This window comes from Echeneis naucrates, chromosome 5 (assembly GCF_900963305.1).
Source record: "Echeneis naucrates chromosome 5, fEcheNa1.1, whole genome shotgun sequence".
In the NCBI taxonomy this organism is placed as follows: Eukaryota; Metazoa; Chordata; class Actinopteri; order Carangiformes; family Echeneidae; genus Echeneis; species Echeneis naucrates.
Genome location: NC_042515.1, coordinates 23343181 through 23361828, shown reverse-complemented (window position 1 = coordinate 23361828; position 18648 = coordinate 23343181). Strand labels below are relative to the sequence as shown.

Sequence of the window (18648 nt, the reverse complement as noted above, 5' to 3'; positions counted from 1 at the left end):
CAGTTCTGACATGTTTTAATCTTTGTAAATTGCCAAGAAAATCATAGTTTCAAATGTTGTTGTGGTGACCAGCGGTGCTGAACACTAAACAGCCCAAACTGATTGAGGTTATTTTGTGTTTCGGAATAGTTATGCTTGAAAGCAATTGGAAAAGAATTGAGAGCAATTGAAATGAATACAAATTTTCTTATTTTTGTTGTTTATTGTGAAAACACATTAGAAATATTCTGCACTAAAAATATAAAACTACTGGAACATATATTTGGAAATGATACTTGATCTGTACTTTACAGACTTCCAATAAATAAATACATTTAAGAAAAAAAAGCTAACTTAGAAATTGTAGCTTTGAATTTATGTTTCATATTAGATTCTTGGCTGTTACATGGCAAGATTGTACAAAATCATGATTTGTGTTTGGGAAATATTGGAATCATATACAGTTCAGTACATAGGACAAGCAATAATACAGCCCCTCCTCTGAAAATTTAGTGCAGCTATGTTCGGATCTGACACGTTCAATCAGGTGGTCAGTACACATCACGATTCTTCTCATCAGCATATTTCATTATTTTTAACATTATTATTTCATGATATTAGAATGTTGGATTTTGTTTCATAATTATTATTATTTTTTATTTAGATAAATGTTTATATTGTGGTTTTTTTTTATGTTCAATGTATTATATGCTTTTTTAATGCAACCTCTATTATTGGGTGTTTGTCCTGAATAGTTTCTGTATGTTTATATGTGGGGTGAGAGATGGAAATTAATGACTCACTATAATCTGGTGCAACCCTCTCTTCATATTTTCTATATGATTAATGTCACTTGCAAAAAAAAAAAAAAAAGACAAACGGATAAATAATTCATACTATGCTGTGCAGAAAAGAAAAAAAAAACAAAAATGAATAAGACAACGGTGAGACCGCTGGCCAAGTTACAGACAATGTCATAACAGCCTTGCTTGTCACACAATACTGAGAATATAGGATAGTTTTGCTGTTTTGTGATGTTATTTAACCACTTCACACAACTTATCGTAAATTTATTGTTGGACGTTCACCAGTATACTTATTTTAGGAACTAAAGAATCTACTTCTGCATTAATCAGCAACACAGAGTAGAAAGAGATATTTATTGATAGAAAAAAAAAGTAGCTGGTAAAGTTATACATCAACTCTCTCTAGCTCTCGCTCTCATGTCCTAGACCTCACACAGAATTGCCCTTGTAGAGGAAGTGATTGCCCTCCAAATCAAGAGACAAAGTTAGCCAAAGTCTACTTAGCTGGTTCCCCAGGGAGCACGTGAAGCCACTAAGGAGCTTCTGAAGCTGTCGGAGTGATGGATTAATGTGTTGGTGAGATCAGCTTTCGAAATGGGACCACCATCCACACTGTTAAATTGTTAGTCCAGATATTAACTGCTCAATTGTCGCTTTGGTACAACACACTAAATGAAGGCCTCCTTCAAATTCACCAAATTGACCTTGGGGATAGAATGAATGGAGTTAGTAAACAATCCTTATGGAAAGGTGGGTTGCCTTTGCTTTTAGGGTCACTGCTATAATTAAGGAAAAAGGGATCATTGTTGCAAATAAGAAGTTTGAGACATTTCAAGGCTGGTGCTCAGATTGAGTTTAAGTCATAATTCAGGTTTGACTATTAATTTGTCATGGGGCTGTTTGACAGATTGTGCATTCCAGCTAGCCACGATGATGCCTATGTGGTAAAGTAAGAAGCTGCCTGAGAACAAGATAAAAACATGAAGATATCCAAAATAAAGTTTGCAATGTAATTTGTAAGTGGCTTAAATGGCTTTACAGACAGCTCCTTCTACAGCAACACATCTGGGAAGACGCTGACACGAATTTGCTTCAACTGACAAACTGACAATTGAATACATCACACAACTCTATGTCAATCAGAACCACGGCTTTAAAATTAATGTAGTGTGAACTCTTTTATGACGTTTGCATTGAAATAAAAGCAAGGAAAAGTCTGTTTATAGTTTAAAGAAAATGTTGTAACAATTGCAATACAACAAGAAATTTCATTTTACCAGCTTTACTTTGCATTGGTTTGTCCCATTGTTAAAAAGAACTGTGTTGGAGATGTAGTCCTTCTAACTTAGGGCCTGGATAGTGAGAGGTCAAATGTAATTGGGCATGCACCTTGTGAATGTTCCTGATGGCATATCAATGTTACTTCTTGCATATATGACTCAGGTTTTATTCCGAGTTGCCATTTAGATTAAATGGAGTTGCCTGCCATAAAAAGGAGTGAAGAAGTGACAAGTGAAGAAGATTATGATGATGTAATAATGGAGCAAGCTAGTCAACCCAGGGGCTTCTAGGATCTTTTAGGGAATATCAGGCAGATATATTTCCTTCCCTGCCAGCGATCAACAGAAGACTTCAGAACCTCAGCAGATTCAGCACAACATACAAAACTGGTTAAGCCCTGCAACAGAGAGGTCAAAACAATCAACCTCCAACAGCGGATGACCCAAACTCACTCACTTCATCTATCAAACATGGTCATGGTTGATGTATGGCTGACTGCGAATGCAGAATGCAGAATGTAAATGCAATAGAAAAAGCATTCTGCAGGACAATCACACACTTACAGAGAAATAACCACAGAGCTTTTCGGGGCTAGTATTTACCATTGGAGCAACTAAGCAGTTCAGAGGCTCAAGACCCCTGGAAGCCTCGGGGCAGTGAGGGCACAAACAACATAAGATCACAATCTTGGTTTATGTGAAGCAAGTGATGATACGAAGAAGTGATGTCTTTAAATTCTTCTTTACATTTCATTACGTGTTTGACATCTCAGAGTTAATCTGATGTTCAGTGTGATTTTTCTTCAGCTGCCATTGGAATAGCTAATTTTAGCGGTTAATAAAGAGAGAAGCCCATCAGCTTGTATCGACAGCATGATTACTTTTGCCTCTGGTAAGCGCCATTGTCGGAATCAGAGGCTCCACACTAATGTCCCCTGTGGTTCCTGCTCTGTGGGGACCAAAGAAGACTAGACAATGCCTGACAGTTAAAAATCTTCTTCTGGTATTCTTTCATCTTCTGCCGCTTGTCCATTTCTGGGTCATGGGTGGTGCTGGAGCTGATCCCAGCTTACTATGGCTATGGCCTACTAAAAGGTAGGAAGAAGGGGGCTTCATCACTGTGTGAATAACTTTGTCAAAGAGCTCACAAGCAATGTTTCAGCAATGTAAAACCACTTTGACATTTACGAATGCTCCACTTTATCTGTAGAGGTAAGTTTTGTGTTTTGGTTTTGTTTTTTTTGTTTTTTTCACAGATCCAAGTCACTGTTTGCAAACTGTGTTCATGGCATGATTAATTCCTCTAGAACAGACCATTCCTGTCACCTGCCAGAACCATATACATGCCCGCCTCTCTCTTGGCCTCCCCTCCTGGGTTCAAATCAATTCCATCAATGAAGCCATCACAAAGGGAACATTATCACAGTGTTTTCCTGTGAAAAAGGCCTGGTAATTACAAATCAAACGAGACAAATACATCCCAGTTAATGAGCGTTAGACGGATGTTAATTATCCGATTGAATGGCTGTCACCATTAAACTGTGCCTGATGGAAGGAGTGAGAGGAGGAGGAGGAGAGGGTGGGGAAGAGCTCACAAAAAAAGATGGGCATATTAGCAACAGACTGAGAAGATCAGAGAGTGTGAAATGTGTGTGTTGCAAAAAAGTACAAGGCCTGGGGAGGGGCAGGGGGGGCTAAACTTTTCACATTTTTCCAGACATTAGTAAGTGTTGCAGTGCATGAGGCGGGAAATTAATCAATCAACTGTTTTTCATTATTTATATACTTGAAAAGGACAATGTGTGATGGGAAGAGAGCTGAACTGAGACAGGCGTCACACTGTGCTAATATGGTCACAGCCAGTCTGCCAGGATACTCCAGTCACAATATCTGTGTTCCAGTGATCAAAAAAGAAATAAAAGTTCATGTACTTGACATTCAAAGCAAGCAAGTCTTCTCCTTCTTCTTGGATTCGCCAAGCGGCTTACATAGCAAAGGGGGAGGCTGCGCCACGATCAGAAAATATAAACAGGTGAACTCTGGAATGAAAGTGTTTTGAGATTAAACGCGTGTGTTGTGAGGTATGTTGAAATAATAATTCCTCACAATAGTAAAAATTCCTCCTGTGAAGAGAGTATTCTCATCAGCCAGACGACATAAAGTGATGAAGGGAAAAAAACTGAGAGTACAGTGATGCTTCAGCAATGTTCCGATGTTCTGATTAACCTTTGATGGCTTTGAGTTCCCACTGAACAAATGAGTTTCATATTCTAACTTTCTGGTTACTTAAACTTAACTTAAGTTAAAGAAACTTAAATACTGTTTCTTCAGCATTAGTAAGCTGAAGTAAGTACTATACATCTAAGTCAAAATGTACATCAAAGAGCAAAATCAATTACAATCAATACAGAAGCACAGCATGAGTATTACTAATACTCTGTTGGCTTTTTGTCAGATCTAATTTAGACCAATGCAAATTAGCAGAAACAGGTTAAATCAAATGGTTCAATATGAAAGTTATGATGTGTTAGTTGGCTTTGAAATGAGGACCAGAATTTATTAGCTTCTATCTTCTGGTTTACAATAAGAAATGTTTCCATATCGTAAACTAACATATTTCAATAGTCACAAATATATTTATGCAAACAAGGAACTGACTTGGTCTGACATCACTATAGCAACTATTCCCCTGTTTTTTAAAGCTAATATTATTACCATTCACATCATATACCACATGCGCACACATACATTCAACCATCCACATCCATACAAACGCTGCATCCCCTCAGTGGAGGACTGGAAGAAGCAGAAGTAAATGACAGCACCCTGTGTGCACATCAGTTTAACTCAACAAGAAGTCAGGGCAGAAAATCATTTGAAGAAGTCCCGCAGTCCCTTCAGACGGAGGCTGCCAGCTTTTCAGTGATCTGCTATCATGTTGCCTGTCTCTTTACTGTCAGCACTAATACCTCTTAGACACTGGACTGGGACATGGGTGGCTACTGTAGACCAAGGGTGGCGCAAAACTCAATCAATAATTTACCCAGCAGCTCTCAGCCTTTTGCACTTGTGTTTTCTGCCCTGAATTAAGCGTTCATATGGACTGCACATAACAGGATTTATGTGTGAGTGTGCCTTTGTAAAGCTGGTAGCATGGGTATACAAGTGTGTGTGCGCGTGTGTGTGTGTGTGTGTGTGTGTGTGTGTGTGTGAGTGTGTGTGTGTGTGAGCAAAGTTGCTTTGTGTACTCATGTGTAGCCCTCTGCACCTGCTGTGGCGATAGGGCTCTGGCCAATCACAACAAAGATTGGAGGGAAGTTTGAGTGTCACAACAGTGCTGTGTCTGGTTGAGATATGATTCATTCTGTTATCGCTCTCTCCCTCTCTCACTCTCTCTTTCACTTAACACTCACACATGGTCTTTATGGTTTATCAACATTTAAATGTTTATTAACACCATCTCTCCTCATTCTGACTCCTATTGCTTTTCTTATTCTCCTCTTATTTTCTTCTTCTTCTTTCCATTCATAATTTCCATTTTTTCCTCCTCCGTTTCTCCTCTCAGCTCCTCCTTTCTCTCTTCTGTCTTTGTGTCCTTTCTGTCTCTCTTTTTCTGTTCCTTACACCCTTCAGCTCTCTTCCTCTGTCCTTCCCTCCAGACTGCCCAATCACAATCTTTGGTCTTCGAACAACAACGACAATAAAGACTTATACAAAAACACTAATTAGTCTTGCAACAACAAATCCCCTAGCACTGATGCTCACAGACTCTAACAAACAGATTTAAACTGCTTACACATTTTAGGAGACAGTCAAACATTTGGACACAAGTACATCTGAGCAAAACACACACACACTCAAACACATGCTGCCCATTCCCAGTGCACAGTATGTAGCCACAGTAGCTTTAATAACTTTTGTTTTGTAGTTTTGTAACATTTTTGTTTAGTCGCATTTGTTGACACATATTTACACATTTCTGCTAGCAACTTTTTTGTCCCAGTGTTTGATGCACCAGGACACAAAAGTTTGTTTGATGTATTCATCTGATACTCTCCTTCATCTTTTAAATTGCAAAAATTATTTGCAATAGTTTTATTTTTTTACATATTTATCAAACGGAATTCCAGCTGAAATAAATGGAAAACTAGCAAGTATCTTTTTTGTTTACAAAATTTCAGGTTGATCCCAAAGCCTTCCCTTAACTCGTTTCCACTTGTGTCTCGTCCACCTTTAAAATCCACTTAACTACACAACACACCACTGACCTCCCAGCTGCAATGTTCAGGGTTGGGTATGCAAGGCTAGACTTAGCTAAAACCAAAATCAATTTCTAGCTGCGTTTTGATGTATATGCTTGCTGTAAAATGAAAAATGAAAAACACAGCTCAGACAGACAATCATGTTCAAAGTAGTTTGCAAATTGGCTTGAAATTCTTATATGACTGATTTTTTTGTATTTCAACATATATTTTTGGTTGATACTGATATTTTTGGACTTTTAGTCCCCTCTCGTTTTGCCACCAGAATTATCAAGGTTGTTGATCAGAAGCTGTTTTCAACCTGCTAGTAGTATATCACTAATTTGATCACTCACAGTCTCCCGTGATGCGTTCGCTGAAGAAAATGTCAGTTCGAGCTCTGGACACTGTGGACACATTCTCAATAGCGGTCAATCACAAGTTCATTCTGACAGCAATTATGAATATATATAATATACATAATACTGAAATAATTAAGTTCTGGCTAAATCATTTGTTCACTAAATCAGCTGTCCGCAACCAGGCCACACAGAAAGAATAAATAACTTACATTATTTATGTTTTATTTATTATCTCAGTCTGAACTATGTTTAGTTTGTTTATGTTAAAATAGCACAGTTTTAATGCCGATCGTATCATTTTATTTTGTTGCATTTATCCGCCACACCTCCAGGGAAATATTGTCTGACATTAAACCGGTCCGTGGCGCAAAAGGTTGGGGATCGCTGCCCTAAATCGCTTAACTTGAATTTTATTAACATTAGAAGACATTATAATCAGTTTATAGGGTTTAACCAATAAAACAGGTGATACACCCAACTCAATATCCAGCCTTGTTTGACTGGAAAATCTACGTGAATCCATTTTATTTCGCCAGAGAATAAAATTAATTTGCACTTGATTCAAAATTAATTAACATTTCAACAGCGTGTATCTTTTGATATATTAGCTGTTTAATGTAGAATATAATATGTATTATAATTCACACAGAAAAATTAAAAGATTGAACAAAGAAAGAATTAAAATATAAAGTGTTATAGAGTGTTTGTAGCTACAACTATTGAAAGGCTGACACAACAATGGCTTTTAAATTATGCTCCATACAACGCATAATATTGATCAAATAAGAACTTGTTACACAGGTCTAACCTCTTTTCTACATCTGAGTGTCTATTGTCACCTGCCTGGCTCTCAGGGACCCAGGGACAATGCTACAGCTTCACACTATCATGAACTATTGTACACAAGTCTGTCTCTGGAGATTCAGTGACCTATGTGTGTATGTGGGTTTGTGTGTTCCTTTGCATACATGTATCATATGTTCAATGTGGAAAATACCAAGAGGAGGAGGAGTGACAGCAGAAAAGAGGGAGATGCTGACAGGTCAGAGAGAGGACAAAGCCACCAGGTCCATCTTTTGTGTGTGTGTGTGTGTGAGAGAGAGAGAGAGAGAGAGAGAGATGAAATGAATAAATATACAAAAGAGAAATATCAAATCCTCCTTTTCACCTGCTGCTATCTCACTATGATATTTCTCGATGGGGCCAAATTGAAAGATAACTCACATTATGAGGCAGACACACATCACTCTCTCATAAAGACTCACATGCCTTGTATTTTCTTTTACCATTCATTTAAGTTGTTCAGTCATTTTGACTCTCTTGTTTTACTTCACTTTTGCTTTGTCTTTCTCTGTGCCTGCTCCACTCAGCGTGTGACTGACATGGAGGAGAGTTTGCTGACAGCAGAGTCAAAGAATTGCCTGACTCTCATGCAATCCCTTAGTGACTAGAGGAGCAGAAGCTCGTCAGCTCTGTTGAAAGAGCAGCAACAAATAAAGACCTACCCAGATCACACTGAGAAAGAGGGAGAGTGTGTGTTTCACAGGCCATGATATTAATTTGTTGGAGGCTTACCATAGACAATAGCACAGTAATTAAATCTAACATGACATGACCTGATCTGACCTAAACATGGAATAAAAAAGGCAAAAATCTATTGACACTGTAAAATGATTTTCCAATTTAAACAGTCAAATCCGAAATGTTGCAAATTCAGGAGAAAAGATTTAACAATATCATTTTTGTAAAGTTAAATTAAAAACCCTGACTCTAAGTTGAAAATGCCCAGATAAGACTTTAGATTGCTGTTACTCATGTATTAATGTATTTGGATGAAGTACATTAAGCTAAATTTAAACATCTAAAAACTGTTTGCAAATTATGAAAATTTGACGGTGGGTTACCGCTCATGATCACAAAGTTATGATTACAATTTCAAATAATTTGTTATGGCCTTATCACTCCAATCCTTATCAGCAGTCAAATATTAAAATTAATAATAAGATAAAATGTTTGGCACACATATAAAGTAGTGATAAGCATATTTGCAATTAAGTACAACAGTTGTATAATTACTATTCAAAGTTGTCACATTTTAAATATATAATTAATACTCCCTGCACAACACAATGGAGCATAATCCTTTCAGATTCAAATGATATCAGACACTACAAACAACCTTTCTCTTGTACAATTGGTTCTGACTGACATGGCAATTTCCTAAATCTCATCATTTGCTCTGGTCATGATTTTATCTCCATAAAAGGAAATAGGAAATAAATCTGAAGGCTGCAATAAGCTATGACGCTAAAAATGCGGAACTGCCAAATATACTGCAAGCAATCTGAGAAAAGTAGACTAAATTAAAGCATGCCATTAGATATATATATTCATATTATGACGTTTATGGAATACATGCACTGAAAGTCTGAATACATTGGAATGAAGTTTGAGTAGCGGATTGCCTCTAATAGTGGCTGGGGGCTTTTATTTACACAACTGCAGATTGCACTGGGCCTTTATTAGAAGGAAGGCTAATATTAGAGGGAAGGCCTTTATTTAATGAATTCTCTGCTGCTGCATACAGCTGCATTTTCTCTTTCAACTCAATGGCATTTGTTTGTACAAATTTCCAGTACAACCAACGATATATAGAGATCCAGAGTGTGTAGAGTATATATATATATATTTGCACAATTCAGTTTACAGCAGGGGAGGAGAGGCTGTGGTCCACTGGGTGAGCAGAGGAGCAATCGAAGCCACATGTACGTCCCAACCTCTATGTGTGTGAATGTGTGGGTACGTATCAAGCTTGGATGAGCAGATGAGCTGAGGAGATGTGACCAGACTAAGTGTGTGTGTCTTATATCAGTGTGTCCTCGATCGCTCTCACTGTATGGGGCACTTTAGTCCATTCTTCACTGGCACTGAGAGGCATGCATGCACACACACACACACACCTGCACGCATGTATGGACAGCTATACACACACACAGACTCATTGTTTTGACGTAAACTCAATTGGACGACGGGTCCAGTCAACCATTTCACTACTTCTTTCTTTCTCTATCCCCCTTTCTTTTTCCTTTCGTCTTCCATTGCTTTGCTCCCAGTGACACTTTTAATGGCATGTCACGCAACCCTGTGCTCACATACAAATGCATACACACTCGGTCTCATACACACACACGCACACAGACTATGCCGTGATCTCAGCCAAAGCGCTGAACCTTTGCCAGGGGAGAAGCACTTAAGCACACTCATATACACATATTCACGCACATTCATGTCTGATTTTTTTTTTTTTCAACCTCTGCACACGCACAAGTCCTCATAACTTAAGCCGTCTTCCTTCCACCATCTCGTGCCCATCCTTCACCCCTCCTCTCTGGGTCTTGTCTTGTCTCGTGTGTGCGTGACTGTGGCTGGCTTCGGTGAGGGTGAATTAGCACAACGACCCAGTTTGTTGCCAGAAAAGACCGTCAGCAGTCAGCAGAGGGAGAGGGCGTATATTGAAGAGCGCTTTCTTTCCTACCATTGCAAATTTGTTTGGTGAGGCTGCAGTGATGCAATAGTGGGGGTTATAAACATAACTTGCTGAGAACTATCAGACGGAACACTAGGTGGGTCATATCTCTGTAACCTCAGATAACTTCTATCAGTGTGTTATTTTTAAATCTGTCCTAAAACAAGGATAAAATCTGTTTTATAGGCAAAATGTGAGGCAAGGTGATTTTTCCCTCCACCCCCTACCTTCCCTTCTCTGTTTTGCATTTCTGTACTGATGCTAATTGCCTTCAGCTAATTATAGAAAGTCTGTAAGTGGCCTTCTGAACTGGACACACACAAAAACAGATAACGCTCACACACACTCCATTTCAAACACATTTAAACATGTTTTGACAAAGAGGCGCTTACTGTTCAAGCAAGAGGGTGTTTGCTGCTTGCCTCAGATGGGAAACACTGCGAGCAATTTGTATGTAATGTGTGTGTGTTTAGGTTTTCAGAGGAGAAGGTGGAAGAGAGGAGAGAGAGTGGGTGTGGGGTGCAAACGAACCAATGTTGCGTGTCTCATTTAGCTGACAAACTGCTTTTAACGTTTAATTATGCATGGCTCTGTGATTAATTGGTTTTAATTACAGTAACCCATAGCAACCTGTAATATGCACAGGTTCCGAATGAGGTCACGCTATCAAAACCCCATGAAGAAATTACAGAAGACCAAAACAAACAGAATGTGGTTAAAAAGTTGGCAGGATCAAGACTTAGTATCTCAAATGTCTCACTTATTATTCATCAAGGGTGGATCGTGCCCATACACAGCTGTTTTCTCACTATTTACTGTCTGGGGAAAAATTTCTGAGACCTAAACAGAACATTTTTGCCAGACCTTGAACGTCTTCGCTTTTTTCAATGAGGTTCATGCTTTTATGAATTTATTTTATTTCAAAAAGCTTTATACATCAAGGAGACATTTCAGCTGATGCGCCAAGCTCAGAAGAAACTTTCAAATTCTAAAAATTGGGATCTATGATACTGATATCGAAGTTTTTTTTTTTTTTGTTTGTTTTTTTTCTGAGGACAGCAGGAAAAAAAACTAAACAAAACAAAACAAAACAGAAAAAATTTAAATACTAATTTCCTTTAGGTGCAGTGACCAGCACAAGCATCTGCTGATCAGAATCTTCTGACATTGAAATGAGCTCTACCCATCTTTGTGATGTTTTGGGACAGTTTGTTGTGGTCATGGTGTATAGGAAACCTTGGAAAGCCTTTTGTTTTGGGGTGGGGGGCATCTCTGAACTGTGTTTGTTTCCATGACACCTTCATCACTGCCACATTTACATCAACAAGAGGAACCTTAACGAGCAGCCCATGAAGTGAAATAAATAAAATATAAAAAATGTATCCAACCTATGTCATTTTCATTTCACTTTTTAATTGTTTTACAGTCATAAAGACATAATGCTACATTGATAAATCTGGAGCCTTCAAACTGCTAATTGTAGTGTCAAGTTGAAAGTTGAAATAACACAGTTGCAAAGCCACCAGACATCAGGCTAGTCTGGTTCTGTCCTCTGACTGTAAAAAATTACTTGCAGAGTCTCTGACATCACCTGAAGGTTTCTCAAGAACACTTTTGAGAGCTGCTTCATTTACTCTGTTTTCGATTAACCAAAAGGTGAAACATTCACCCTGTGACACGCTTTGGAAAGCCCCTTCATTTCGTCACATCACATTTCATTTCACCTTCATTCGAGCTAATTACCATCAGGGGACTGCTCCACTTATTGTAAAAACAAGTCTAATTGCATTGAAGTCTATGGGAAATTGACTGTACTTCGCACTTGATTTATTAGCTCAGTAAACGTTTTCCTGATGATTTTATGGTCTTAGTCTTCTTCAACAAAACATGATTTTCATTTTTCAAATGACCCTATTTAGAGGAATATTTACCATAACGCAAGGCATGAATAATCACTGTAGTTTTTGTCACTTCTGTCTTGTCTTCATGTTTCACTCTTGGAAGATCTGGCTTGCGTATAACAAATTTCCAACACAAAATACAGTGGACTTTCGACTTTGATCATATCCAGTTGGTTTCATAAAATAGGTGTGGTGTGTTCACTGCAGAATAGAGTTAACAATATGATTTCCAAAATGTCTTCCCATTTGTTCAATTGCCATTGGCTACTTTGCCATGACTGACTCAGCAGTTTCAGTGTGATGAGATAGTGACAGGAAAGTTAAAGGAAGCTGAGGATCAATTTGCCAAACTCTCATATTATCCTCAGTTAATCATTTGTTAGGGAAACTCCAAAAGCAATCTATGTGAACAACATATGTAGACTGTAGACTGTAACGATTCTTGTAAACATGATTCGCAATTATATCACATGTACAAGCAAAATCCACATCCATTTTCTAATCCACTGCATTTTGTTTAAGGACAGAACAATAGTACACTTCACCCTCCTGCTCGCTCCCTCTCTGAGAGTGTACACATTGTGTTCTGTCACATGATTGTGGCGCTTTTGTGGAGCTTTGGAATACAAACAAGTTATATGTAGAGTCACAGAAATCAGAGGTCACACAAACAAACTGTGCTAGATCTCTGTGTGAATGAAACAGGTTTTTCACAGTAAAGCCACCTGGACTGGCACCACAGGTCCAACAAATTAGGTATGAAGGTATCCTCAGTAACCTTACCTATGCAGGAGTCTCTGTGTTCCTCGAATCCAGCAGAGCACACACACCGTCCAATAGGCACTAGCCACTCGCCCTCGGCACTGCAGTACATCTTAGGGGTGTCCCTCTCCTCAGCATGATCCACACACTGTCCCCTGACCTCCACCAAAGAGGACGAGTCAGCACCTGTCACCACGTCGGTGAAAACAGCCAGGTTCCGACTGACACCCACGCAGCGTTTGTAGTAGACACGCACAGAGGTGAGGGCGATGCAGGCACCGATGTCCTGGAAGGCCAGGTAGAAACCTCGTCTGTTCAAAGGGCCAACACCACGCACCTGTGAGGGGAGAGAGCAACTTCATTGAACACACTGAGTTCATACTGATGCTGCTCCTTGTTTAGAGGGGGGCATCGTAGCAGGATCCAGATGGATGTGATAACAAAGTGAAGCCTGAAGCTAAACAAGGAAAAAAGTCTTGTGACAAAGCTGGGCTGAGCAGCCAAAAGATGCCCCCTTTATGCAGCATAAATGATGAGGTGTGATTTCAGTACTGGCTTTGGTCTGACTGCAGTTTTCTCAGCACTCTCCAATAATAGTCAGACCCATGATGGGCGTTATCACAGAGCTATTGTCTTCATCACCCATATTCCTCTCCTCATGAAAACTTGTAGTACTATGCAACACATATACTAACAGTACAAAAATAGCGATGGCTATTGTAGCTTAAAGGTGTTAACCTACAGGGCTCTGGTAAGCTCACTTCTTTTTCCACATTCCCATATTCTTTACATGTTCAAACTTGAAGTCTTCAGTGCCAACCAAGGCTGACTCAAGTAATATCACTTGAAGCAATTTACCACACTTCGCACAGCTCACTCTGGAGACACAAAACGTTTCAGCACATAAGGAGTTATGCTCCTTGAGACCTGGAAACAGACTTTGACATGTAAAATCTGGCGCACTCTCCTTTGGGTATTTTAACGCACGTGACATTAAATGGTGGCGGCAAGATTAGGAAAACCACCTCTGTGGCTTTTCTTGCACATCACAAGTAGCGCTTATGCAGCTGCTACAAATTTAACTAATCTACTTCATCAAGTTGGCCGCACCATGGTGCCTAATAGCAAGAAAGTTGCAGGTTAGAATCCTGGACCTGTTTGAGTGGTTTGCTTCTTCTCCCCCTTCCTGTTTGCATTCCCTCAAAGTTGTCCAGCTCCACCAAGGATGCAACAGGGTGACCGGTGACTCTTAACAGGTCCTAAGTGTGAATGCAGGGGGTTGATCGTCTCTGTATGCAAACCCTCTGATAAATGGAGTGTCCATCTGCCAAAACCTAATCAGCTGAGATTGGCCAAAGCCTCCCCACAAGCAACCCTATCAGTATAATTGATGGATATCAGGGCATCAGGACTTAAAACCTGCTCTGGTTTAAAAGATGGTCGATGGTTGATGGAGAAGTAGCGTCCCCTTTTTCCAGTGAGAAAACTGGTTTCTTATCCACAAAATACAGCTTTTTATTTTTGAACTAACCTCACTAAACTCTGCGTTTTTAAATGTTGCACAACCTGTTGAACAGACATCAGAACTCATAAACACAAGACATCCATTTTGAGGGACTATAAAGCAAAAAGCAAAACTGCTGCCATGGGACATAACAACAGTCAAGCTGCAGTACTTTACTGGATTTTTTTTGTTCAGATTTTTTTATGTGCAGTAAACATCTATTCTTCTGAAAAATATAAAGAACATAGAGCACATATTGCATGTTTATAAAACTTGATATAAGACAGCTTCCCAGAGTTTTCAGAGTTCTGTCACAGTTGCTGCCGAAGTGGTTGCTTAACAGAACAGGTGGAGAACTGTGAACACAGCCTTAATGTAATCACCGGGACGGTGTTTGGTGTTATTTTTTGTCAGCAGTCATTGAGCAACTGCTACACCTCGAGCAACCTGGGAACATAATGTTATATTCAGTGTTTTTTTTTTTTTTTTTTGTCCAATATCATATCACAACTGATTTTTTTAACCCCCATCAACTGATTCAACGTCTTTGTGAAACTTTCTGAAGATGTAGGGACAGGGCAAAGTTTTGGTGCCAAGACCTGCAAACATCAATAGGGTAGTACTAATCATGTCCTGAGATTAAAATAAAATTTGTATGTCTTGATTGTATCTTAAATTTGCACTGTATGTGATGTATGTGATGTATGTATGTATGTATGTATCACTGTATGTGATGAACTGCTGTGAATGCTGTAAAAGACGAACTGCTCACTAGCCAGCTGGTCTAGCACGTTAACAGGCAGCTCACTAGTCTGCTTAACTATGGCCAGTCAATCAGAAAAGATAGCACTTGTACCAACCCTGAATTTTCTTAGCGTTCCTGACGTAATGTTCCCATTTGCACACAATTTTGATGGGAAAAAAAGTTTCTGATGATGGAAAATAAAGCTGTCTAATCTAATAAATAAATATTAATATTAAAAATAATAAATATTAATAAGTAATAAACCAAGAGTTAACTAGTTTAGTATGGTCACTAATGCGACCACTGTTCTTTTGTAGAGCAGTTAACATCAAGTGACTATATCCAACATCCACTGTTTTAACTCTTCACAGGATGGAGTTTTCTGCTGCAGGTACACCGACGTACAGGAAACACAATACCTACATGCTGAAAGATGATTACTAGTGCCTAATTAGCAGCTCTGTTTACAAACTGAGAAGATGGATTGGAGAGATTTTTCACTGTCAACTTGCACCAACTCACAAAGCTGCTGATATATGTATCAACACTGCATGCTAATTAGAGAGCTAATTATGAGTCCAGCAGATCTTTCTTAGCTGCTGCACGGATGTTTTTGCTGCTATTTCAGGTAAACTACAGGCTTTTAACATATGCTGTGTGATCAGAATCATCATGAATGTTCTTCTAGATAGACAGATAGATTGATCGATGCAAAGATGGGTGCACTAATAGAATTACAGTTAATGGTGAACAACATTGGTGAATTATAGTCTTTTATATTTTTTGTTCAGCATTTTTTAAGAAGATAAGGCCTCAAAAAAGCATTGTTTCACTATAAAGCCTCTAATTCAAAACTGGTTTCAATATCAAAGTATTTCCAATGGTACTGATCTGAGCCTTGCTGTTTGTTTTATTTCACTGATTTGGAGACACAAGCGCAGAACGGCTTCAGTGATGAGACTGGCAGAAGCTCTCCAGGGTTGTGGATGTTTCCAGTTCGTCTCAAACTCCTCCGTGCTAAGAATTCACATTAGTTCATTATCCAAAGTGTGAATTCTCTCTGTTTTCCTTGTAATGTCGGCATCCTTTTTGTTGTTTAATGTTGTGGTACAAACCTCAGTGTTGAGCTTCAGTCTCCGGACTCCCAGGTCTACTCCCGTGAAGCTCTCATCAGCAGCAATGGTGTCAATCTTAATGAACTGGTTCTCCCGTATGGCTGAGCCCACCGCTCTATCAGACTCGTAGTAGTAAAGGTTGAAAGTTTCCTGAAACAAACAGGGGCACTTTGAGTCCTGTGTGTGGGTTCATTAAAAAAGTCTCATTCAGAAAGGATTTATTTCTCCAGGGGTGATGAGGTTATTTAAAAAATTGCCTGTGCTGGTCAGTGATTTTAATCCCGCTTGGCGTGTATAGTTGGGAAATTCTTTCACCCCCACTTTAGTAATAATCACAGCAGTGTTTACTTGCTGATTTTTATTGATTTAGCCCATCTCGAGGAAAATTCTTTAATACGGATCTTAATTTTTTTTCTCTGCATGCAGCACTCAGTATAAAAGTGAACGAAATGAAAAATGATTTACCAGTCTAGAAACATGTTGATATGGATGTACAGTACAGGCCTGCTCCTGTGACACCTCATCAAGCCATTGTACTGTCAGCTGAATTGAAGTCCCCGTTTTTAGCCTGTTTGTGTTCACATGATGACACACTGGCAGTATCAAACCAGCTATCAACTGCCGAACATGTACACACTCGCCCAGCATTGGCGTGTTTAATACAGCTCGCATCAGCGGTATGCAGAGGTGGTCAGAACCTCCAAAAGACATGCAAATGCATCAATCTAGATTAATTTTTTCCAGTTTCACCGACATCACTATAGACAATACAATTGGTACATATGTGTGTGATGGCAGACCCATTTTGCGCAGAAACAAATGTAACTTCCAAAGATCTGTGAACTTTATATCTAGTCAGTAAAACAACTGTTGACCTGCTGCAGCTTCTCATATTCTCACTTTGTCATTTGTTATGTACATCTCCCCAAATTTAGAAGTTCTTTTTGAGACTGTGACTTTTAAATGTTTGTGCTAATGGAATATTATACTCAAATTGGATTGTCCTACACATTTCTCTTCTCACCCCCCAGTATTACCTTGCAGGTGCCCAGTACTCCAGGCATGCTGTTGCAGTCCCTCAGGGTGAACTTGACTTCAATGTAGATCCTCCTGGCCCCCTCTCGGGGGATCCAGCCTGTCCTCAGCCAGTTGTTCTGGCTGGGACTCATCACATTACAGACCTAATGCAGAGAAATCAATGCAAATAGACATTACAGTTACAGATTACTTGTTTGCTGGTTTTAAAAAGGTATTTATTTATTATTAAATATAATTTATTACTAGTATGATCATTGTTGCTATTATTATGGTTGTTTGAATGAGTTACTATTACTACTCTGATTATCAGTGTTGGATGCTGTACGTATGTTTCCTTTTTCCATTTTACAAGATGCAAAAATGCATAGCTTTTTATAGCTGACCTGAATGTCTTAATTTATTTTTATGTCTTTTTTTATTTTTTATGTGCTTTTTCATAACACAACATAAAATGTCTGAAAATAGAAAAACAGTTTACTAGAGCTTACTAATATCCAACCAATGGTAAAGATGAATTTACAGTAAAAAAAATAAAAATAAAAAATGAGGCACTGGATCATCTGAATTTGTGACATTTCTGGTAAAAATGTGGTCTCAAATAATAAATTATTAGGTCAACAATTCAGTCGTTGCCTCACTCGTTGATTAATCAACTCATCGTTCCACCAACAATATAGCCAATATAATTAAGCGGTTAGCTGCTTAATTATATTGTGTAGGATCTAATGTTTCATGGGACCAAAGTGATTGCACTGAAGTTCATCTAATAATTGATTCTAATAAAACATTCAACCCCACTGCACACTGAGAAGATTACCAACCTGGTAAGTGTGGATGGGGCTGAAGTACTCGTCCATCTCATTAATGGCATCCCACTGTGCAGGGAGAGACGGAGAGAGAGGGTCAGTTGCATGTTCACACTTTTTCTTCTCCACGTTTTTCAGATTCATATGCAGCAAATCATTCAGCTTCTGTCTTATATTTCCCACATGATTGTCAGTGCCTTGGCGTCTCCCCTAACCACATTGGAAGATTATTGGTTTTGACTTCAAATGAAACAAGTGAATGCGGCCAGAGAGGCGGGACTCATGTTGATGAGGTAGGTGGATGGTGAACTATATTTGAATTTCTCAGAAGACCAACTCTATGGTTTTCCAAACGTCATTGTCTGTATGGCTTGGAAAAAGACTAGAGACAGCTTTTACTTAATGAGGCTAAATATCCACCTTCGTGCTCGCTTTCTAATGTTAAAAAAAAAAAAAATCTCTATCAAAACTATTAAAACAACTGGAATCACTGTCGGTTTTAATATGATGATGTGTTCCACTTCAGTTTTCCTGTGAGCAGTGGTTAACACATGTAATCATGTGTTCTATATTTTGGCATGTT

General features: G+C 38.8%; 1 protein-coding gene across 2 annotated transcripts in view; it reads right to left on the bottom strand.

Annotated features, from left to right (window-relative positions):
- The window catches only part of epha8 (eph receptor A8), a 98790-nt gene that overhangs the window by 36638 nt on the left and 43504 nt on the right, over positions 1–18648 (bottom strand). For both annotated transcript variants that reach the window (XM_029501433.1, XM_029501432.1), the window contains exons 3-6: positions 18081–18134; positions 17259–17402; positions 16222–16371; positions 12879–13194 (exon numbers count right to left, since the gene is read on the bottom strand). In XM_029501433.1, coding sequence (XP_029357293.1) covers positions 12879–13194; positions 16222–16371; positions 17259–17402; positions 18081–18134 — 664 coding nt within the window. The remainder of the gene's footprint in view (positions 1–12878; positions 13195–16221; positions 16372–17258; positions 17403–18080; positions 18135–18648) is intronic.